Genomic DNA, 23,324 nt, shown 5'->3' with positions numbered 1-23,324 from the left:
CTCTCAGGTGTTTTAGCATGAGAATGCAAAGTGTGCAAGAAAGCTAAATTTAAGGTGGCTTCTTCATACAATTCTTACTTGCCTTGGCATGCTGAGGAAAGTTATCATTAGAGCTTTGAGGATGTATTTTTGTGTGGATTTTTCCTTTTGAAACATAGTGCCCTAGAGTAAATGGGATTTGTTTGCAAATATGGAAGTGACTTAATTCTAAGCAGTGTGTAGTTTTGAGAAGATCTGTGCTGGAGAACACAGACTTCAGTGTTCCTAAGCATGATCACTAGATTTTTCTGGAAGCCACAATCTTTTCAGTCACACAAAGCTGTTTTGGCAACTTCTGGCTAGTGTGTATATCTGTAAACCATCTTATACTAAATTAAATATGTTTTAAAATCCCATGTAAACAAATGTTTGTTGTTCCACAGCTAAATTCTGTATTTAATTGGTAAATTTTCAGCAATTTAGATTAAATATTAACATATTTTAAATGCCCCTCCACATGTGATTCCTGTTGCATACAAGGCAAAATAACTTCAGGTTTGCACTGTGCTAGAAAAACTTAATGTGTGCCAAAATTCCAAACGTCTTTGTTAATTACAGAATTATTTAACAAGTTTCAATACTGACTACAGAATGGAAGAATTCTGTATGTCCTCTTTGATAAAACCTGTCTGTTTATATTCTTCTTGGCATTGCACTGTTCTTTCCTAATCAGTGTTTTAAATGTGTGCATGTCATATTCCAGTGGTTGAGGTGCATGAAAAGTGTGTATTTGTACTGAGATAATTTTTATGTCCCTTGTATTATGAAGTGGCATGTGCGTAAGAAAAGAAAATAAGCGCTAGAATAATAATCAGAAGGAGTGTAAAAATGTGAGGACTGTTGTCAGACTCTTGTAGCAAAGTGAGAGCAGAAACAGGACAAGAAGTAGTACACAAAAACCATAGGACTGAGGCCTCACAGGACAGGGACAGTCCTGAAGACCTCAGCTCTCCTATGTAGACATTTAGTCTTACCACATATGACCATTTGCATTCGCTGTGTAGCACTTCTGCTCCAATTTAAAGGCATTAGTTGTAGCCTCAATACCCATGTGGAAGAGCAGTCAGAGTAGCTGTAAGAGGCGTGGCGGAGCCTTGCAGCCTTTTTCAGGTTTCGGTGCCTGGCTGGTAGCAGGCTTCTTAGCATCATGTCAATGAATGGATGCTTCTGTCACTCTGAAATGAAGCAAATACTTATAAATGAAGAACTGCTCTACTCATTTATTTAAGTGAAGCACAAAACCAAAATGTGATGGTATTAAGAATTGTAAGAGTTTGCAGAAATTTCCTAAGATAAGCAACAGACAGACCTCAGTTATCTCCAAAGGTCAGGGAACCATTCCTTTAATTTCAGCAAAGAATCCCCTCTGCTTTACCTGTTCACCTGCTGGTAGAGATTAGAGGATGATAGATTAATGGAGTTACAGAATACCTTTGCTAACCATTACCATTGTGCATTCTGTGAGCAGGAAATATGTTTGTACAGGTTATGGCCATTCTCTGACATGTCAGGCAGCACTGGCTAAGGTGTGATGCCTCAAGAACACATCTACACAGCTTTTGGACTTAGTGGCTTTGTGTAGCTGTGCCTGCATGAATTTGCAAGCCTGTCTCTGCAATAAACATGGGGGTTCTGTACTGTGCCACAAACTGTGGGCATTCTTTCCACAGTTTATTGACCTTTATTGTCCTTAACATCAGTGAATTTGTATGTGAAACACTAAGAACTTGGGGAAATAATGAGGCAAGATTTTTCTAGATTGGAAAAATCAACACTGGTCAAATTCAGACAGATCATAAGCAAAGGTTTTGATGATCTGTGAAATAACTGAAATCAGCTCAAGGTTGAGCAGTGCATCAGAAGTCTAACAGTAATTTCAAGCTGGGAGAGATTGAAATAGAGACTCTCTGGATGATGAGATGGAAATGTATGTTAGACCCAAAGCTTTCTTAAAACAGGAGAAAGTTAAATGCATTTAAAAGGGAAAATACGAAGAAATAGGTAGGAAGAACACAGCACCAGATCTAATCCAAGTCTTAAGGAGTCAGCTGGGCTGACATATTATTTCTGTGCAACAGCAAAAAAAAAAATTATTCTAAGACTTCAATGAAATCTGAACAGGTTAGAATCACAGTTCTGTGCTTGTGAAGTAAAAATGTGTCTAAATAAGTGATTGTAATGACATTGTTGCTCCTCGTCTACATTGACACTAGAAAAGAAGCCTGGTTTAGGACATTAGTTGTTAAAAATAATGTGCTTTTAATAGCTTGATTGTTTTCCTGGAGAGCTGTAGTTTTGTTCTGGCTTCTAAAAAGTTGATAGTAGCTTTACAGTGGTGTTTTCAGAGACAGAGATTGTATTCCTCTATATTCATCAGTATAATTTCCTTGATTGGAAGGAGTGACAGTGATTTGCATAACCTGTTGACCTAGTGTCATTTTGCCTTGAGAGCTTATCATCACTGAAACAATAGAAGACAGATGCACAAAAATTATTCAATGACATTTTTTCTGGTTGAAATGTTTTATAATGATTTTGCTTGCATAGCTTCAGTAAAGCCAAATATCTGGTCTCTGGCCTAGAGGAATTCTCATTTGAAGACACAGCAAATTCAGATCTGTGCAAAGCCCGTGGAGAATCCAGCTGGACTGCTGGCAACAGCAGACTGGATATAAGTAGTCTTTTGTCCTCAGCTCATCGAGCTGGTGCTTCCTTTTTTTAGATGCTTAAAATGTCAGTGAGAGTGTTTTGTGGGATAGAGCCTTGTGGACTAGATAGAAAGCAAATAAGCTGAATATCAGTCTTGGGTATTTTTCCATGGGTTTAAAAGATTTCACTGCTAATGGTGAGATACGAGCTACAACTGTTAATAACCAGATGAAAATACTATTAAAAAGGTGAAAAATATTGATTAATATTACATATCAGCAGAAAACTTACTGGCAAGGCACGGATGCATGGGTGTGGTTATTTACCCAAGGAACAGGTGATTTAAACAATAAAGTAAAAAACAGAACTGCAAACATTAAACTGGAAAGAGATTCACAGCAGCAGTGCCATTTGCCCACTAGGGAATTTTATGGCTGCTGAGCAAGGTGGCTGAACCAAGAACCTTTATGTAGACTTTTAAGGTTAGATCTATCAGGCTTGCTTCACGGCTAGGCTGCTTTTATAAGGAGCACATCCCTTTGGCACATGTAGGCAAGCAGGGGATGTGGGTGGCTGGCAGGCTGCGACTTGGGGTTTTCTCCAGTGCTCGGAGTGGCTGCAGGTGTGCATGGCAAGGCTCATGGGTCTGGAGCACCTCTTGTCCCTGCAGCTTTTGGCAGGGCAGCTGTATAGTTGCTTGCTAGGAGAGGATTTTTTTAGCTGCAGCCTCGACAGCAGCCCTTCTTGTTTCTCCGGCCCATACAAGGCAAGGCAAATTGTTTTCAAATTGCCTTTGTATTTATCATTTGCCCAAAAGCAATTTGGCTGATAGGCAATCCCAGCAGCCAGCACAACCAGACAATAGAATGGCATCAAGCCAGGCCTTAAGTGTAGAGCATAAAGACATAGGCCTAGTGGAGGCAAAGCATGGCCAGTACACCTGCCTATTGCTTGCCACAAAGGGAGGACACGTTCTTTGGACCCCGACTTCATGGCTCCGGGCCACTTTGTCCTCATGTACTTCCTAGGCCCTGACAAGAAAGGCAGAGAGAGAGAGGGATTTTGTCTGGACAAGCCAGGACCTGCATTGGGTTTGTGTAGCACTTAGGTTGGCCTGATTTGGCGTAGCACCACAGTGGGATAGAGCCTTGTCAACTAGATGGAAAGCAAATCAGCGGAGTGCCAGTGTTGGGTATTTTTTTCTGTGGCTTAGTGCTACAGTTACATTTCTGAAACACAGTGAAGCCCAGACCTACTTACTGCCTCATGGTCAAAGGTCTTCTCACTGGAAGCTTGTGTTTCTTCACTGTAACTGGAACTTGCCAGAGAATGCTATACCCACCTGGGTACGCTGTGGGAATAGCAGGAACAGACACTCCGTTACGGCTCAGGCTGTCGAGCAGTTGTAGTGTATGCTGGTGTCTTCAGCTTTTTGTGGGCTAGCACATGGCTTTTGTTCCCCTCTGGTGACTGAGTGTTGCTGGGCTGTAGCAGAATGAGAACAGAGGGAGGATTTATTTAGCCTCTGAAATCAGGTAGTTTGGTGAGTTTTGTCTAAAGATAACTCTTTTTTAAATCACAACTGTCAGGGTCCGGAGGAGCAGAGATGAACAGTATCTCTCTCCAGAGGAGCTAGACCAGTTCTTACGGATTCCGGGCTGTCAAATTAAGCTGCAAACCAGACCATAGATCACCACGGAACTATTTATTAAAGGATAAGCTTGGGCAAAACAGAGGGAGAGAGGAGAGAAGGGAGGGAGAGAAAGATCAGAACAGAGGGAGAGAGGGGAGAGGGGGGAGAGAGAAAGATAGAGAACGATGGAGAAGAGAAGAAGGAGCAGGGAAGGAAAAGAGCTGTGATCATATTACCCTCAGTCGCAGATGGAGGGGAGAGAGACAGACGGGTGTGTGGCCCAGGGATGATCTTCTGTGGAGTTTGTCAGAGGTTCTTCAGGTGGTGTGCAGCTCTGGTAGTCTGGTGATGGTCCGGTAGAGGTGCCACTGGTGGCCCGGTGGGAATACCACTGGTGGTCCGGTGGGAATGCCACACTTTGGCAGGCATTTCTCATGCCTTTTTATACAGTTTTCTGCTCGGTGTCCAGCTGCAGCTCCCCAGGGCATCTTCCTGTGTATTCTCATGCATTCGCAGGGGTCCGGTGCCACCGGGGAGAGGGCCTCTGCCCTCTCCCGGGCTGCACCTGTCCATACCCTGAACGCACATAAACCTTTTCCCTTGGGGGTAGCTGAGATAAGATGTAGGCCTCCTGGGCATTCCAGCCATGGTGATGTCCAGGAGTTTTGAAGGTGTTGTCTGTTGATTTGCATCCCTGAGCTTTGGGCCAAGCACCAAGTCTGAGCCCCAGAAGTAACAAGATTAAGGAGAGGTGATGCAATCTTTATACTTGTTGATGAACGAGAGAGAGGATTTAGACTCTCACAACAACGCCTCTCCCTCTTGTTTTACATTGACGTTATTTTTCTTGGGGGTTGTGCTAGTTTGAAGCAGGCTAGAAGGTTTTGGTGAGAAGGACTAGATTACAGGCTGTGGAAAGAAAACAGTGGTGATGTCTATTTTGCTCACAGGCTTGCTGAGATGTATAGGAACAAGAAATAAGAACATTAGATAACCACTCTCACTCAGCATCACTATTGCTCAGGCTGCTGGCTGAGCTGCATCTCTCTCACCTCACCCTCCATTTTGGACTAAGCCACTTTGCTTCTTAACCCTCTGGCCGAACCTCTATTCTTCCTTGGGACTGGGGTAAGGTTGAGAGGGACAGGGGGAAGGTGAAGGGGTGGTTGAGAGCCCCTCCTGGGGACTCAGGTTTCTGGGAGGGGAGTTGTGTTTCTGTATTACCTTTTACCTTGTATACTTCTGTCTATAACTGTATATACTATAAATATCTGCTTGTATATAGTGCCAGCTGTAAATATAAGCTTCATTCATATTTCCAGAGCTGGCTGAGTCTAGTCTGGGTGATATCTAAAGTGTGGGGGGCAGGGAACACCCCAACCATCACAGGGTATATTTCAAATATATATATATATATATATACAAACAATATTACGCTCTAACTTCGCCAGACACAATTTTCACCCTGACCTTCTCTCAAGTGTGCTCTGAAATTTGTAGCTGTTTGACACCAAGACAAGTATGTTTCTAGACAAATAAAATAGAGAGGATGCCACCTCTTTAAAATATTTTATCTTGTTATAAAATTGCATGTAATTGAATCAAACAGTTGTACAACTTAAAGTGCTTTTTACTGCTGTAATCCACATGTTTTCAAAATGTAAGTACAAGTCAGAGTTAATAATTCGGCTTTGTGGAGGTCTGGGACATTGTGTGTTCTCTAGCATGTTTGAAAGACCCACATAAGCTGAAGCTTCTGGCAGTTTACAGCACAGCTAAGTAGAGCACTGTTCTCCGATGGGGCAGAGTAAAAGAATGGATGCAGTTTTAATAAGGGCAAGCAACAGTAGAGGCAGGGAAGTGATTGGCTTGAGAGCAGCCCTAAGAAAAGGGACCTGGTGGTACTTGTGGACAAGAAGCTCAACATGAGCCACCAGTGTGCATTTGCAGCCTGGAGAGCCAACTCTAGATCCTGGGCTACGTCAAGAGAAGTGTGGCCAGCAGAGTGAGGGAGGTGATTCTGCCCCTCTACTCCACTCTGGTAAGACCCCATCTGGAATACTGCATCCAGTTCTGGAGCCCCCATTACAGGAGAGATCTTTATGTGTTCCAACATGTCCAGAGAAGGGCCGTAAGGATGATCACAGAGGACTGGAGCTCCTCTCCTGTGGAGACAGACTGAGAGAGTTGGGGCTGTTCAGTCTAGAGAGGAGACCTTATTGTGGCTTTCCAGTATCTGAAAAATGGGCTACAAGAAAACTGGGGAGAGACTTCTTAAGATTGTGATGGTTTGGGTATTACTCACACCCTCAGCCCCCCCTGCTCTTATGAAATCACCTAGACTAGACTCATCTAAGCTGCAAATCAAGAAGAAAGTTATATTTACAGTTTAGCACAATATAGAAGCATATATACACAAGTATATACAGTTATATACAAATTAAAAGTAACACAGAAACACAGTACCCCTCCCAGAAGCATTCAAAGTCCCCAGGAAGGCTCCTGACCCAAACCTCCTTCCCCCCTTCTCTTTCTCTCTCTTCAGATATAGCCAGATAAACCCACATATATCTCACGTGATAAATCTGGAGAGATCTGAGGTGAGATGTCAAAAAAAAAAGGTGACAAGGAGGTTAGAGGAAAAAGGGGTTAGGTGGATCAGAGAGTTAAAGGCAGAGTCAGCCACAGAGACCAGGCTGCCAGAAAGGTGGCACAGATAGAAGTGAGAGCGAAGAAGCGTGTGAGAAGTGACCTGTCTTGCCTATATTTTGACTAGTTGTGTTTTTCAGCAGAAAACTGAGGGATATAGATTGCTGTTGGTTTTATTTTTTCTTCTCACAGCTAAGGATTTAATTTCTCTCAGTAAATATTAGCCTCAAACCAGCACAAAGGTGTTGAGCAGTGATAGGAGTAGGGTGAATGGAGCAAAACTAGAAGTGGGTAGACTCAAATTGGATGTTAGGAAGAAGTTATTCACCATAGGTGTGGTGAGACACTGGAACAGATTTCCTAGGGAGGTGATGGAATCCCCATCACTGGGTATCTTTAGGGCCAGGCTAGATGTGGCTCTGGGCAGCCTGATCTAGTGTGAGGTGTTCCTGCCCATGGCCATGTTGGACACCAGTAATAATTGTGTCTCAGTTTGGGCCACGAGCTTACCCGGTGCTGGTGGACAGAAACGACTCTCACCCCTTTCTAGGAGTAAGAATGAGGATACTGCACACTGACTGGAAGTTTAGAGAGGAATTCTGTTTACAAGAGCATATATATACGAAAGGCAATCGGGCAGAAGTATAAAATCCACCAGGCGCAAACTGGCCTTACAGAATCCTCCGTCCCTGCCACCCTCAGTTGGCCTGAAGGCAGGCCCAGACCACCCCCTCCTCTCCCCCGCACCCCCGCCAAGCTGGGCCCTACAAGGCCTCAGTGGCTCCATTCCCTGCCAGCCATCTTACTCAGGAACCATGAGTTAAGAAGGCACGCTGTTCTTGGAGAGCAGTAGTGGAAGCAGAAAGGCAGGGAAGAGAAGGGGCAGAGATCTTTTAAGCTGTGATACCGGAAAGCAGAACACAATAACAATATTACAATACCCCGGGATGAGCAGGTCCATCCCCCTGGGATGTGCCTCTGTCCCTATGGTTTTGTTTAAAGGGGGACCTAGAATCCCTCAAACTACCACAATGGTCCTTGGGGTCCCTTCCAAGCCTGACAGTTCTGCGATAATGCAGCAGGGGAAGTGGAAGGAATAAGTAAACTGAGGGAAAATAAAGACAGACAAAGTGGCTTGGCCACTTCAAGCCATCCTTGGCTTGTACATGTGTATCCTGCTATCCTTGGCTTGTACGTGTGTATCCTGCTATCCTTGGCTCGTACATGTGTATCCTGCTATCCTTGGCTTGTACATGTGTATCCTGCCTGCAGTTTGGAAGAGGCTGTATGTGAGCTTTCTCTTAGCTGGAAGTGACATAGGAGTCCAAAGTCTGCAGAATATACCCCTGAGGATTAATGTAGGTTGGTTATACTTTTAGAAATGTTACGAGCAATTTAGGACCACCAGCAGCACTTTAAGCTTTGTAATCAGCGTATTGCTCAGCTCTAACTAAATAAAAAGCTGTTAGCGAGCAGTCACCAGAAGAGTTCTCTCCCAGTGTAATATGCCAGAAACATAAATACTCCCTAAGCTGTTTCAAAGCATGAGCTTTCCTTGCTAGAATCACTAGAGCTCAGAAACAGGTCTGATTCTGCAGATGGATGCTATCTGTGCAAGAGCTTATTCTGTGCTCCAAGCAGCCCTTCTGCTGCTGTCACTAGCCCATGGCAGTGGGGAGGGTACATGCCACAGTCATGTGGAGACTACCTGGATTTCCTGCTTACATCCAATTTTTATCACAACTTGAAAACCAGTAAAAAATTACAAACAATGCAAATCAGAGCAAACACTTCAGTAGCCTGAGTTCTCCAGCACTGTAAGTCATTACATAGGCATGACAGATTGCTTAAGCTTGCTTAGTCCAGCCCTGGAATTGGTATACATGGGCCTGCTGAAGTATTGAAGGGATTGCAGAGAAGATGATAATCCTTTGTGTTGCTGCATCAGGTGTATTGTTACATCTTTTCCCAGAGAAGGTTACAAATACCTGCCTTTTTCTTTTCTCAAGCTGTAAAAAGTAGAGCACAGAGACTGAAGTTACAGTGCCAGGAATCAGCCGTGTCACATGAATGAAATGCACAAACTCTGTTAACCTCTGCAAGCATTAGATTTGTGTCTCAAAGTCACGATAAACAGAGATACAAATGGGAAACTGTGAATTCTTGTTTTCCATTTCAGGTCAAGAGATGGAGAAGAGAATTTCAGTTTCCATTTCCAAAAACATTATGATGGATGCTTGAATTGTCTGTCACACATTGCTTACAAACAGTGCTGTTTGAAAACAGCAAAGGCGTGATTCCACAGTTGCCTGTATGTGTTGTGCGTGTCTCTGGGTTTAAGACATTTCAAGTCCTCAGGTGTTTTCTGAGACAAATCCATCCCACACGTTACTTCTAAGATCTGACAGGATTCATGTTCTCTTTCAGGAGACGCTGATAGACTGGTGTGATGAGAAGGAACTTAATTTGATTTTAACAACCGGAGGAACAGGGTTTGCACCACGAGATGTCACTCCAGAGGTGAGATAGTTCTGGAATAAGAAAAATCTGCCCTTTGGTGTAGAAATGTGTAAGTCTCGGGGAGGGGGGTAATACTGTTTTGAAATCTTTACTTTGCAGTATCTCTGGTCAGGTCAAGTGATACACAGCTTGGAAGCAGAAAAAGCAACAGGGAATATAACACAAGAGAATTGCTCTGACCCTGGGTTCTGACCCAGAACAGTTTCCAAACTCAAGTGTGCCACAGTATAATGGATTTCCAGTTCCCTTACAAAACAAATTTCAAATTACTTTTGGGTGTAATTTCCCTTAGCACTGCAGTGTAGCCCTGCAAAGCAAAAACTTGTCTCACTTTTGTTGTGTACCCCACACAGAAAAGCAGGGTAAGAAAGGTCCTTTAATTCTCCCTTGCAAGCTGCTGCACTGACAGCTCCTGCTACAGGTTAAAATGTGGGAGGCAGATAGGGGGAAAACTTCTGTACAGAGCTGCAGTTCCTTTGCTCGACAGCACACAATCAAAACAAGCTAAACAGGCACAGAGATGGAGGTAACCTCCAGTGTAAAAGCCACACAAGAAATCTGGTTACATTCCACTTAAAAGGAGCTAAGGTAAGATAAAAAACATCTCACAAGCAAACTGAACCTGATAGCCTTGGGGCCATGAGTTGCCAAATTCAGTGACTGGGTGATTGCTGTTGAAATATTTCGGTGTTAATAGTTCCAAATTAGGTTATTATTTAAAGTCACATACTTTTTAAAATTGTTTGCTTATGTTTAGTAAAGAGCAGAATTAATATTGAGTGCCTGACATGTTTTTTTGTGTGTAATTTCACATATTTTGATTTCTCTTAATTACTCATGTAAGTTTTCGATTGCTTGGACTTTGGAGTTGATTTGGGTTCATTGTAACATGCCTGCAGTGCCTTTAACTTACATATACATTCTGTTAACCAAGGCTGCAGTTTAACTTTTTTCCATTTGGAATCTAAAAATATTTTTTAGAGTGTTGTATAACATTTAGAGATGTAGTTTAGTCTTGACCCTTCAGTGCTGGGTCAAGGGTTGGACTGGATGATCTTTGAGGTCACTTCCAACCAGATGTTGTCAGCGATTCTGTGGTGGTGTGTAACTCAATGCACACATAAAGAAAATGCTCCTGTACATTACTTCTGGTGGTTTTAGGCTATACACTAGAAACCTTGAGTGACTAAAACCTAAGGGTATTGTAACATGGGAAAAATATGAGATGTCCACAGTGTGCTAGACAGTGAAATTAAATGTGCTAAAACAACAGCAAATTGAAGAACATGTTGGTTGAATTGGTCTCTTGCAAACTAGTAGATTTGGAGATTGTATTTCCAGCACTGTTTAAAAAGAGAGCAGAATTTCTGCTTTGATTCTCCTGATGTATTACTTTTATGAGGGTCAAGCATATGCCAGAGGAGGCAATGCAGCCAGTGCCAAAAAATTAGCCACAGATTGTCAAGCAGCATTTAGTGCAAGAATCAACACATGAGAACGCTGCATGTAAGCACTTAGTACTATCTTTATGTTGCTACATGGCTGCTAATCAAACAAAAAAAGACAGGTGGGTGATGATTTGATTAGTTTTGAGGCATTTAAAAATTATCTGAGTTGTTGGAAGAGTTTTTAGACTGTATAATAAAAACATTGAGAGCAAAATCACTGATAAGCGAAAAAACTTACAGCTTTTAAACAGAATAGGAATGCAAGACTTTAGTCATAATACAGTGAAGTGTTCTGACTGTCCAATTATTCCCATACCTAGAAAGAATTTATTTAGGGCAGTATTTGCTCACATTTCACTCATTTAAGTTGGATTAACCTGCAAGACGAGACTAAATCACAGTGAAGAAGTTGATTCATAATTTTTATTACAAAATGGCAATGGTTAGGTTTGCTCTAAAGTGAGAGTTTACTTGCTCTCAAGGAAGCATTTTCAAAGGAAGAAAATTAGTTTGCTAGTAAGTGTCATGGAAGGAACCTATAAAGCAGCAGGAGCTTTGGCTCCATCTTCTATATTTGTCAGGTTAATATGGGAGCCAGGTCAGCCTGGAAAATCCATGTTGTCAACATGCAGTGTGCAATAGCAAGCCTTCAGGAGACCTTGCAGGGATGTACAAAGTGGCTTTGAACTCTTCAATGTGTGGTGTTTGCCCAGTGTGTTCTCCTCTCATTGCTGAAGGGATATATTGAAGCTGTGTGATTGTGACATTGTGCTATTGAGATGCCATCATTTTATAACTGCTCATCATTGAACCTGATGCAAGAAGACGTTGTAGTGTTTGTCCTGAGAGTGAGGAGAGTAGTCCCTCGGGTCATGTTTCAGCTGGAATGATTCAGTCTTGCTTCTCCTTAATCCTCCTTCCCTTTTGACTAGAAAATATTTTCTCTGCTTTATTTTCTGAGCCTGGATACATAATTGCTACTGTACTGTAGATGGTAAAGTTAGTTCCTAACAGTATTTACAGACCAGAGAATTAATGTTAATATCAATTGAAACGAAGTGCCCAATGTAATGTATCTATCAAAAATAACTTCTTGATCTTCAGAAATGCTTGATTTTTCAAAAAAAAAGATGCATTTCCCCCACTAACTGTGCCTTTTGAACACCATATCAGAATCACCCTAAGCTGTTACACTTGTTTCAGTCTCTAATGACATTTTTCTTATGAACGGGACAGATTATTTCAGGTGTATTTGCAAGATCTAATTTTGCTGCCCATCTCTGTAACCTCAGTCTAGTAAGTGGGTGGGAGAAGTTTTTGCATTAGTTCCTATGATTCACATTTGGAGGGGTGAAGGTCAGCTGAATTAAGAAGTGTGAATATCCTTTACTTTCTTGTTGACGTGACTAGAAGTCATTAACTACACATAGATATTTAAAAAACAAAACTCCCCCAAAGATGACTGAGTTTGAAGGAAGTTGTCATAGATGTCATTAGTGAATGCTGGAGTTCTTCATCTCTGGTGACAGCTGGTCGTTTGCATTTGGACTGTAGCCAAAGTGTAGGCTTCATTTTGTAGTCTAACTTTGTCTATAATTTATGAGAGTGGTCTTTAAATCCATGATGGATTTTGATGCTTTTTGATTTCAGAAGTGTTTGTTGATGGACAGAGAACTTAACTCAGCTGGCAGCTCAGTCCTCACTGCTCCTGTCTGGCTGGACAAGGAGGAAAGGAGACAATTAAAATAGCTGAAATGTCAGCTGAGACAAGGACAGTTTCCTGCTCTGTTGTGGGGATATCAGGCCACAGAAAGGGAAAACAACAAAAAGGGGGAAAAGTACCAGAGAAAACCCAAATACAGAAAACAGTACATGAACCCCAGCCTGGAAAATGGGGAGCAGACTCAAAAACCAGGACAGGAGACTAAAACTGTAGAATGTGTGGCAAGTCCCAAGAGCCCAGCCAGCCCCCATGCTACCATGCAGTGAGCCCCATGTCAGCATGCTCTGGAATACACCACCCAGCCTGCTCTGTTGCTCTGTGCCACTGGGCGGGGGGGGTGGCTCTGTCCCCCCATCCCCTGCCTCTTGCCCCTCTTAGTGGGGCTGGTCAGCTGAAGCCAATGCAGCTTGACATATGTCCCAGATTCAGTGTTGTATTTCCAGATGCAGGCCATTTTTCCCTTGGAACTGCAATACTTGAGCTGCAAACAGTTGCAGTTCTTACAGAATGCTGCTGATAATCTATATATATGCTACTGAAAATACTAAATCATGTGAGAGCATTTTCGTTGAGCAGTAGGTAACCTGCTGAGATAGAAATGTAGTTCATTGCTGTCCACAACTACCTGAAAGGAGGTTGTAGCCAGGTGGGGGTTGGTCTCTAACGCAACTGGCAACAGAACAAGGGGACACAGTCTCAAGTTGAGCTAGGGGAGGTATAAGCTTGATACAAGGGAGAAGTTCTTCACAGAGAGAATGATTTGCCATTGGAGTGGGCTGCCCAGGGAGGTGGTGGAGTTGCCGTCCCTGAAGGTGTTCAGGTAACTTAGTGCCATGTTCTAGTTGATTGGATGGGACTGGGTGACAGGGTGGACTAGCTGATCTTGGAGGTTCTCTTCCAACCTGGTTGATTCTATGATTCTATGCGTTATGGTTACCGGTACAGCAAAGAAAGGAAAAAATACCATGTACATGGGTGCTCTGTGCAAGTTGCTGTCTTCTGTCTTATCTGCTTTTGCATTTGTTCTTCTGCAAAATTGTACATCAAAAAATTTCCCTTGTCTGCCACTAGCAGAGTCTTCTAGCTCTTCTTTTACCCTGGAGTGATTCACAAATACTGTTTGTCCCACTATAAGACTAACTTATCTGCTTAGATAATAGCAATAGAAGTCAGTTGTTGTGCTAGACATCCTTGAGCTATGGCATCATACAGAGGCACAAATAGTGCAGCCACAGTGCAGGTCATTGTCAGCCCTGAAATGTTAAGATAAGGCTTCAGAAGTAGCGTGGAAGAGCTCTTTTCTGTCTTTTGTAACAAGACATTTCTTTACAGTCTTCCTCCTTTTCCAGTGCTCTGGAAAAACTATGAATATTCCTTTTGGTTCTTGCTGATTATTCAATATTTATGGGCAGTTTTAAAATACATGCAGACGTATGCTTGTTTTCTTTTAATCTGACACTATATCCTGTTTATGTATTCTCTCATCCAAGTTCCCCGGTCCATGGAAAGGAAGCAATGTTCTATGCAGCTCTCTCCTATTTGTCAGCGCCTGGGAGGGGGGTGTGGGGAAGGCAAGCATGCTCAGAATGAACAAAATACTCCAAAGTTAAGCAGCCAGAAGCCCTGTTTGGAGAGCAGAAAACTTCTGTTCTGCTGTGCTGTAAATGTTATAATTCAATTCAGAACTGCAGCAGCGTTTTGGGGTCATTATCAAGTTCCAGTCTTCTGTCACCCGTCCTTTCCAGTTTCCTACAGTATCTTCCACCACTGCTGTTTTCTAAGCTTCTCCTTTAAGATTTCATGTGACTTTTTTTCTGCAAATTCCATATTTTTTCCACAGACTAGTTTAGTATCTTTGAACTTCCACTTCTCTGTCCAAGCAGCCTAATTTCTGTAGCTCGTCGTTTCCATGTATTCTCTTTGCTTCCCTTTCAGCTTCACTGAAGCATTTAAATGCTAGTGTCATGCTGTAGCCATGCTCTCAAAGCAACACATATTCTCTTAATGAATTCAAATCCACTGAGACGTGGCAAATCACAACTTTCATTTACTAGCCAATCATTGAAACAAAAAATAGGTAGGTCTTTTCATCCTCTATGACTCAGTGCCTTCCCAGGACTTCAGTATTGTTCATTGTGGATATGGGAGCATAGTCTTCTTCAGCAGTATTCAGCTCTTCTTAGTGCCATACCAAAAACATGTTAGTGTGCTTACTGGGCCAAAAAGAAGCTAATTTTCTTTTTAGAAACTGTCTCCTCAGGATGGCTCTGTAGTGAGGAGTAATGAAGCCTTCACTTCTCATGGGACATGAGTCATTTTGTGATGGGAATATTGGGAAACCATGCAACCTTTAATTAATATCCTTTAGTTACTCAGGGTATCGTTTCAGATTTTCACCCTTCAATATTCAAAGTAGCCTCCAATATAATAACCTTTTAAAGAATTGTTTGGGTTTTTTTGTGTGTGGTCTATTTTAAGACACTAGTTTTCTGTATCTGGTAATGGAGGTCCTGCTCCTTGTTAAGTGATTTCTCTGCAAGGCTATTGTGCAGTGCTGTGTGCTCCGTATATGTGGTGTCTCATCCTGTCACTTGCCAGCAGCCCTTCTGGAATGACTGTTCTCTGGAGGTCTTAGAAAATTGTTTCCAATCCAGCTATGAAACCTTGATAGCTGCATCTAGGTAACAAGTATGCTGCTCTGTGACAGACTCCTTCCATGTCTTGTGCTACTCTGTTAGAACTTTATCAGCCAGCCTATCACGTACCCGTCCCTTTTTTTGAGTCCTCCAGACAGGTCCTGTTTTGTGTGTTAAGGTCTTTATCCCATCTGCTTTCATTTTTCAGTTAAACTTATTATTTGAAACACCATATTTGACGGTGTAAAAATCCAAACCTATTTGTGCTTTAGTAATTTGATTAAGAGTTCTATAATAAGACTTTAAATCTCTTGTTTGAAGAGATTGTTATAGTGGAATTGATCATTTGTTTTTGTTGCAGAACACTATTCATTAGGCAACCATTGCAGGTTTCTTTGAAAGGCAGCAGTGTACAGATGACTTGCACTACTCAATGCACTGTCAGGTTACAGAGGTATCTATGTTCTAGGAAATGCAAGACTGATGTAGCTGATGTATCATGTGCTGAAAAGTGCACTTTCTCTTCTCTTGTTTGAGTTTCCCAGGAGCACTTGGGAACACACCAGCATCACTGAGTAGCTTGGTTTTGCTATCAACTTCAGTCATTGCATCATGACACTTGCCAGCTGCCAGGACAGCTGCACTGAAGGACGTGGGAGGGGAGGAAGCCAGAGCCCATTCAGCCCCATTTGCTTGAATATCAGAGGTTACACAAAAAAAGAAGAGAATCCACTCAGTCCATCTCAAACCCGCAAGCCAAAAAAAACCCCAAACAGAAAGCATAACACCTCAAAGTATATGCAGAGAATGCTAATTCTGGTCAGTAAAGAGGGCTTGGTAAATTCTTGATATTCTGCTACATAAGTATCAGATTTGGATGTATTTCCTTGTCTGGATGTCCAGCTGAGATACTGCACTGAAAGAATGTTTGTCTCTCAACTTGCTTCTGTCTGGATTTCCTGACACAGACAAGCACAAAGATGGTAAGGGGGGGGGAAAAATAATAGAGGTAGGCAAAAAACCTGTATGGTGGATAGGAGAGATGCTTTCTGTGAGAACTACACAGCTCCATCTGCTCATCATAAAGACCACTGGCATATACTTTATTAATCCCTCTATTTTCTTTAATAAATAGAATGTATTTTTTAATGCTATATTCTCTTTGAGAAATAATAAAGATACCAATGGTTTTCTTAGTCTGTCAAAGAGAATAATAAGAATAGCTGATGATAGCAAAAAAAATAGAAAGCTACAAAAATCCTCATAACAGAAAGGGGTTTGAAGTGTTTGGGTTGGTTTGTTTGCTTAACAATGAAAGATGAATCATACAAACAAACTCCCTAAAGAGCAGCTGCATTCCTTGTTTTAATCCTGTCAAATCAGAAGTGATGACTGCTTTCACACTCTTGTCAGACTCAAGTTATTTTGTACTACTTACAGAAGGCATGGATGATATTTAATAAGTTACCTTGTGCAGAAGGCCAGATTAGATTCTAGCCTTATGTTCTACACATGTTAAAGAAGATGATAGTTTAAATGAAGTGGATCCTGAAATTAATAAATAAGCAATTTTATTTCCTGTGTCCAGAAGGATTTTGTGGATGACTTTTCTTTGATGAAGTTGCAATTCTGATAATATTGGTGAGGATGCTGGGGCATTATCTAAGTAATGTATTAACCTCCCATGTGAAGTGGTCTGACTATCATATCCTAAAGATAATACTACTAGAATTCCTGTTAAGCAGCTGGATATTTTTGACTGCTTGAGGATCAAATGTATTTGCTTTATTTTAGCTTACTTAATACTCTCAAATAGCAGCTAGTAGTTCTGCTTTCTTTCTTGCAAATGTGCAACAAGCTCTGTTGAAAAGAAGAAAACAGGAGTAAAACAACAGTAAAGGATTTGAGAATGAGTGTCAAAAATCAAAGTAATGAGTCAGAAAACATCTTTCTTCCCCCCCTTTAGATTTTTAAATAAAGCTTTTTATTCCAAGTTAATTTCAGAATTGAAGGTAGAAGAAGACTTAGTTAGTGGACAAACGGTTTATATCCCAGTGATCCCAAATGCGTTCAGAAATACACCCAGCCCAATATTGTGTTTTCCAGTAAAAGTGCTTATACTGCAGTTTTTCTTGCAGTAAAGAGAAGGATTCTCTTCCTTTTAGTATTACTGAAGCCTTTTAGCCATGCTGACCATGGCCAATGTGGGCATCTGTGTTCATTTAATCAATTTGGCTTTTACTAGCGCTGTAGCTGTAAGGGTAGGTAGACCTTTCTGTACCTGGGGCAGAATGTCCCAGCCATAAGGCTTCCATATAACATAATTTTCAATTTGGAACTTCTGGAATTTTTCTTGTTGTCTTAGGCATTTCTAAAACTACTTTCCACTAAAGCATCTCTTTACAGAAGGTAATAAGGAACTGAACAAACTTAAACATCAGTTTAAGGCAACTAACACTGAAAGCATTCTCAGACCTGTCATGATGCAATTCTTGTCCTTAACATATAATTTTTTCTAGTCATGATCTGCTACAGAGGCTTTAATAAAAGTTGGAGAAGCCTCTTTTTGGAAAAAAAAAATAAACATGTTAGGAAAACTTCTCTGTGAAGGCATCTTACATGAAAGGTAACCAGAGGGCAGATACTAGTTTGCATGCGAGATACATCAGGGATGGAATTGAGGTAGTCCTTTTGACATCAGTACACCAGAGAAGCAAAATGACTCATTATTCAAATAGTTGATCGTTAAACTGATACTTAGCAACAAGCAGAGGATTTCTCATTTGCTCCTTGCCTGCTCTGTAGGAGCTTTTCCAGCCACTAAATGGAAAGAAACCAGAAGAGTCTTGAAAAGCAGCTGACTTCAGCTGTTGTCCTTAGGACTGTAACTAGTTCTTTGCTTGCTTTTGCTACTCCACCTGGACCATTGAAGCTTTAGCGAAACGTTGACTCAGTATAAGTGCAGCAATAGAAAACCAAAATTACTTTTGTCCCACTCAGGCATGAGACTTACCTATTATAGAAAAGAAAGTAATTAAATTGTAACCTTAATTTAAACCATGCTGTAGCTTCTCATCACTTTGTACATATTTTCTTTTTCCAAGGTAAATTTGTAATGAGAATATCCAAATTAAAAGTGGGTTATGTATTATTGACATTTAAACTTTCACTAGATTTTGAAAGTTCATTTTTTTTCCTCACCAAGTAGATGCATTCTTATGGTTTGCTGAGATCAGTTTGTCATAATTCATTTTCATCAAGCCTTGAAAGATCTCCCTATGGAGAGAATGTGCTAGGAATTTTGTTGTTGATGTGGTGCAGCTAACTGTAGTTACTACTGGCCATAACATCACCAAGTTTCATGCAAGTGCCTTGTATTCTATAGAACACAGGAAGTTCCACCTGAACAGAAGGAAAAATGTCTTAACTTTGAGGATGATGGAGCATTGAAGCAGGCTGCCCAGAGAGGTTGTGGAGTCTCCTTCTCTGGAGACTTTCAAAACCTGCCAGAACATGTCCTTGTTTAACCTGAACTAGGCAAAACTGCTTCAGCAAGAGGAGTGGATTCAATAATCTTCAGAGGTCCCTTCCAGCCCCTACCATTCTGTTGTGTGTAGTACCCTCTCTAGTTCAGGCAGAGCAAATCCTAATTCAGCTGTGCACAGCAGAACTAATGATTTCTCTATTGTGTCTAAGTTTCTCTAAGTCTGTAGGAAAGGGAAGAGTTGGCTTCTCGTTGCATATTACTGCGTTATCAAAGTGAGACGTAGGTTGTCATTGTTACCAGCAAGAAATTAACATGCAAGCAGATAAGTATACATACAATGTGGACTTGTAAGAGGATAGAAAAAGTGAAGTTTGATTCTTGATAAACTGACTATACACTAGAGGGAAGAAATGTCATACAGAGGAACCTGGACATGCTGGAAAGGTGGGCCTAGGTGAACTTCTTGAGGTTCAACAAGAATAAGTGCAGGGTCTGCACCTGGGCCAGAACAATCATTGCTATCAGTAGAGAATGAGGGAGGAAGTGATAGAAAGCATCCCTGTGGAAAAGGGCTTTCGGGGTGCTGATGAATGAGCAGCTGGACACGAACAAGCAGTGTGAGCTTGCAGCCCAGAAGGCAAATCACACCCTGGGCTGCATCAAAAGATGTATTGCTGGCAGATCCAGAGAGGGGATTCTGCCGCTTTACTCTGAGACCTCACCTGCAGCACTGCGTCCAGCTCTGAAGCCCTCAATATAGGAAAGACATAGACCTGATGGAGCAGGTCCAGAGAAGGGCCATGCAAATGATGACTGGGGACTGAAGCACCTCTGCTATGAGGACATGCTGAGAGAGCTGGGGTTGTTCAGCCTGGAAAAGAGGAGGCTTTAGGGAGACTTAATAGCAGCCTTCCAGTACCTGAAGGGGACCTGCATGAAGGATGGAGAGATACTGTTTACAAAGGCCTGCAGTGACAGGACAAGGGACAATGGCTTCAAACCAGAGCAGAGCAGATTTAGATTGGATGTTAGGAACAGGTTAGAAAGAGGAGGGTGGTGGAACACTGGAACAGGTTACCCAGGAAGATAGTTAAGGCCTCATCCCTGGAGATATTCAAGGTGAGGCTCAACAGGCCTCTGGGCAACCTGATCTAGTGAAGGATGTCCCTGCTGACTGTGGAGGGATTGAGGGGACCTTTGCAGGTCCCTTCCAGCCCGGACCATTCTGTGATTCTATGACTCTTAGTTACCAGGAAGATACTGAATAAAAGACTCATAACAGGACTGACAGATTAGTTAAATGACTGAATTTTAGCACTGCTGGGATTTTCTCCATTTTTACATTGCAGAGTTCATGACATATTTCTGAAACAGGGTAGCAGCGAAGAGCTCTGAAACATGGTTTAATTTGTTTAAAAGAACCCAACCATGTTAAATGACAGAGTGCTTAAGTTAAGATGAGGTTCAAGGTGAAAAGGTCTTGATAAGTCCCACTTTTGCAGCTCCTGCCATAGAGGAGGATTACCCCACAAGACTCCTAAGACTAATTCTTTTCATTATTGAGTGAGTGTATCTAAGCCAAATTCGAGCACCACTGGTGATGAGTAACAGTTAATGATGTCAGTCTAGATGGCAAATGGCCAGCAGTGGCTGATGGGTACTCCTGCTCATCTTCACAAGCTATTTTGAAGTGGATGTGGGAATGAGCTCACAAGACCATCCCATTTCCCCTCTTAAACACCTTGTGTGAGGTAAGTGTGGTTTTGGGGAGTAAGGGTGGGATGTCATGAGATGGAAGTGATGTGGGCTTCTTACATTTTTCAAGACTAAAGGCATGTGGCTGGGGATGTGCAGAGATTCAGTTGAATTCTTATTTTTTGCCCAAAGAGATTACCCAGTCCTAAATTGACACGGTTTCCTTGAACTGGGAGTCAGAAATCCCTTTTCTCTCTGTTTTTCTGCTGCAGAAATTCCCAACATTCCCATTATGTGGGCTCCAGAGAGGGGTAAGCAACATCTTTGATCCCACCCAATCATTTCCAAACTAATTCTTTGCTAGTATTTTTTTGCTTTTTTAATCATCATGAGAAACAGGGTTTTGGACATATTTTTCCCATTTGTTTGATTTTCTTGTGGATGCTCATTATTTTTGTTTTATAGGAAGGTCCCATGGCCTCCCCAAGTGCTAGGGTCAGACTCATCTGCTGTTTCCATTTGTGTGCTATTCTCCTGTGGATTTTCATGGTTCACTCTGATCTGATGATATTATTAAGGGGTGAGCACCTAGATTCTGGGGACTGTTCCTCTCCTGGTATCCTAAGTTACTGAAGAAGCACTGCCAACCTGCTGCCCTGTCAGCTGGTTGACAGGCTTATGTTTGGCTGTGGTTAACAGTCACAGCTGATTATTTGTGGGCTATGGTCTTTTGCTGCCTTGTCTGTCTGGGGACTCCCTGGCATTTACTACTTTTTTATTCTCTCCACCTGCTGGCTGTGTGGTGGTGTTCTCCCAAAACTTTGGCCATTTGCCTGACTGTCTGGTATTACCTCTTGACCACCTAATTGCTTGACGCTGGCTCCCTGCTGCCCTGTCCATCTGTTGGACAGCATCGCCTCTTTATTGTCCTCTTGGTCCGACCGCACACGGGCACTGGCCTTCTGCTGCCCTGTCTCCTGCTCAGAGTGCCTGGCATCACCTTCCTGCTGAGTGCATCTGCTGATTTTGTGGAATTTCTCTTCTGCTGCTTGGCACCCCTGCTGGCTGCTTGGTCCTGCTTTAGTCTGGCATTTTTCTGCTGGCTTTTCACCTGGTCCTTGGATACTGTGTCGCCTTGCTGCACTGTGAGGCTGCTTACTCACTGGTACTTGCTCTCTTGCCGTCCTGTCCACTTGCTTTTATGCCTGGCATTTCTGTCATGTTGTCCTGCCCACCTGCCTAGATTTTATTTCTAAATATGCACCAGTATGAAAAAAAAAAAAGGAATTGTAAGGAATGGGGACAAAATATTGTGTGGCTCCTTCATGATCCAATTGAGTTCAACATACCAGCCAAAAACTGATCTCAGTACCAGCATCCAGCTTTTTCACAGAACTGCTCAAAACCAAAAACAAGGGGAAAAAATATTCTTTGCTCCCATCTCTTCACTTGATAGGTGTATTACTATCCAGTAATACTGAATTCATCATTGAGTTCAGTAGTAATGAAGCACTAAAACACATCGCTGATATAACCTATGGTAATGCTCAGAGTCTGTGGAAGGTAGGTAATAACCTGAGGGGAAAAACAATCTGTTTCTGTGGTGCAGGAAGATTAAGGTTCAGTAAACTATGTTCACTGAGCTATGTTCAGTAAACATGGTGGATCAAAGTATCTAAACAAAATGTTATGGATCTACTCACTTAAAACACAAGGTTGCAACTAATCTGAAAGTGGTGTTGGGTTAGTAAAGGATTTCCCAACTGTGCTGTGTCCTGGTTGCTGCTTCCTACTCATTCTGTGCTGGGAGAATGGTCAATTAACAGTTTACAAAATCTGTTTGTCACTCACAGATTAAGAGCAAGGACCTCTAAGGCCCATAGTAAGGGAATAAATCATTGTCACAGATTAGAGTAAGAAGCCTCTATAAATTTAACTCACTTGACCTCTCTTTTTCCTAACTCTGCCGCAGGTTCTAACTAATTGGGAGTGTTTAAGCCTTTGAATCCAGTACCAACTAGGAACTAGGGAGAATATTCTTTATACATTGAGAGGAGATCTTAATGTATACAAATACCTGAAGAGTGGGTGTCAAGGGGAGGGGCCAATCTCTTTTCACTGGTCAGCAGCAGTAAAACAAGGAGCAACAGCTACACATTGGAACATAGAAGGTTTCACCTCAACATGAGGAGAAACTTCTTTACAGTGAGGGTGACAGAGCACTGGAGCAGGCTGCCCGGAGAGATGGTGGCGTCTCCTTCTCTGGAGACTTTCCAAACCCATCTGGATACATTCCTGTGCAAACTATCCTGGGTGATCCTGCCTTGGCAATGGGGTTGGACTCGATCTCTGGAGGTCCCTTCCGACCTCTAAAGTTGTGTGGTTCTGTGATAATGGACCCTATCATCATTTGATAATAAAACCTTCCTACCCTTAAACTAATTTTATGTAGCATTCTTTTAACTTCAGTTTTTAATCTCTCATTATATGATATTACTACTTTAGCTACCTTCAGAGATGCCCTAAATATGCATGCATGCAGGACAGCATCTTTCATGTAGTGCAGAGCAGCTGTGGAATCAGAATTAGACACTGTGGTAGAGCACCTTACACACTCTCAGCACCATTTTGCCCCTGTGGAGGATGAGTGCCAGTACTGCAGACAGTGCTCCCAGTAAAAGACAGTAGGAGCCTTCTCCAGTTTTCACATTAACCTCTAGAAACCCAGTAAACTGAGAGGGACAGGAGGACACCAATATCCACCTTCAGTCCTTTTCATTCTCCTAGGCTTTCCTGTCCTCTCTTTTTTCAGCCTTTTCAACCCTTCTCTGCTTCTCCAAGCATG

The 23,324-nt window shown here is 42.1% G+C and overlaps 1 protein-coding gene across 25 annotated transcripts in view; it reads left to right on the top strand.

The window, feature by feature from the left end:
• Positions 1 to 23,324, top strand: part of GPHN (gephyrin) — a 284,583-nt gene that overhangs the window by 139,629 nt on the left and 121,630 nt on the right. For 14 of the 25 annotated variants that reach the window (XM_064147426.1, XM_064147408.1, XM_064147447.1 and 11 more), the window contains exons 4-5: positions 9,398 to 9,490; positions 20,752 to 20,790. The exons of 1 other annotated variant lie outside the window; for it this stretch is intronic. In XM_064147426.1, the coding sequence (XP_064003496.1) occupies positions 9,398 to 9,490; positions 20,752 to 20,790 (132 nt within the window). The remainder of the gene's footprint in view (positions 1 to 9,397; positions 9,491 to 20,751; positions 20,791 to 23,324) is intronic. 10 more of the 25 variants (XM_064147437.1, XM_064147473.1, XM_064147377.1 and 7 more) reach the window with 1 other exon arrangement.

The sequence above is a fragment of the Pogoniulus pusillus genome, chromosome 1 (genome assembly GCF_015220805.1).
Source record: "Pogoniulus pusillus isolate bPogPus1 chromosome 1, bPogPus1.pri, whole genome shotgun sequence".
Classification (NCBI taxonomy): Eukaryota; Metazoa; Chordata; class Aves; order Piciformes; family Lybiidae; genus Pogoniulus; species Pogoniulus pusillus.
The sequence above is the reverse complement of the archived record's forward strand: the minus strand, read 5'-3'. Positions and strand labels throughout refer to the sequence as shown.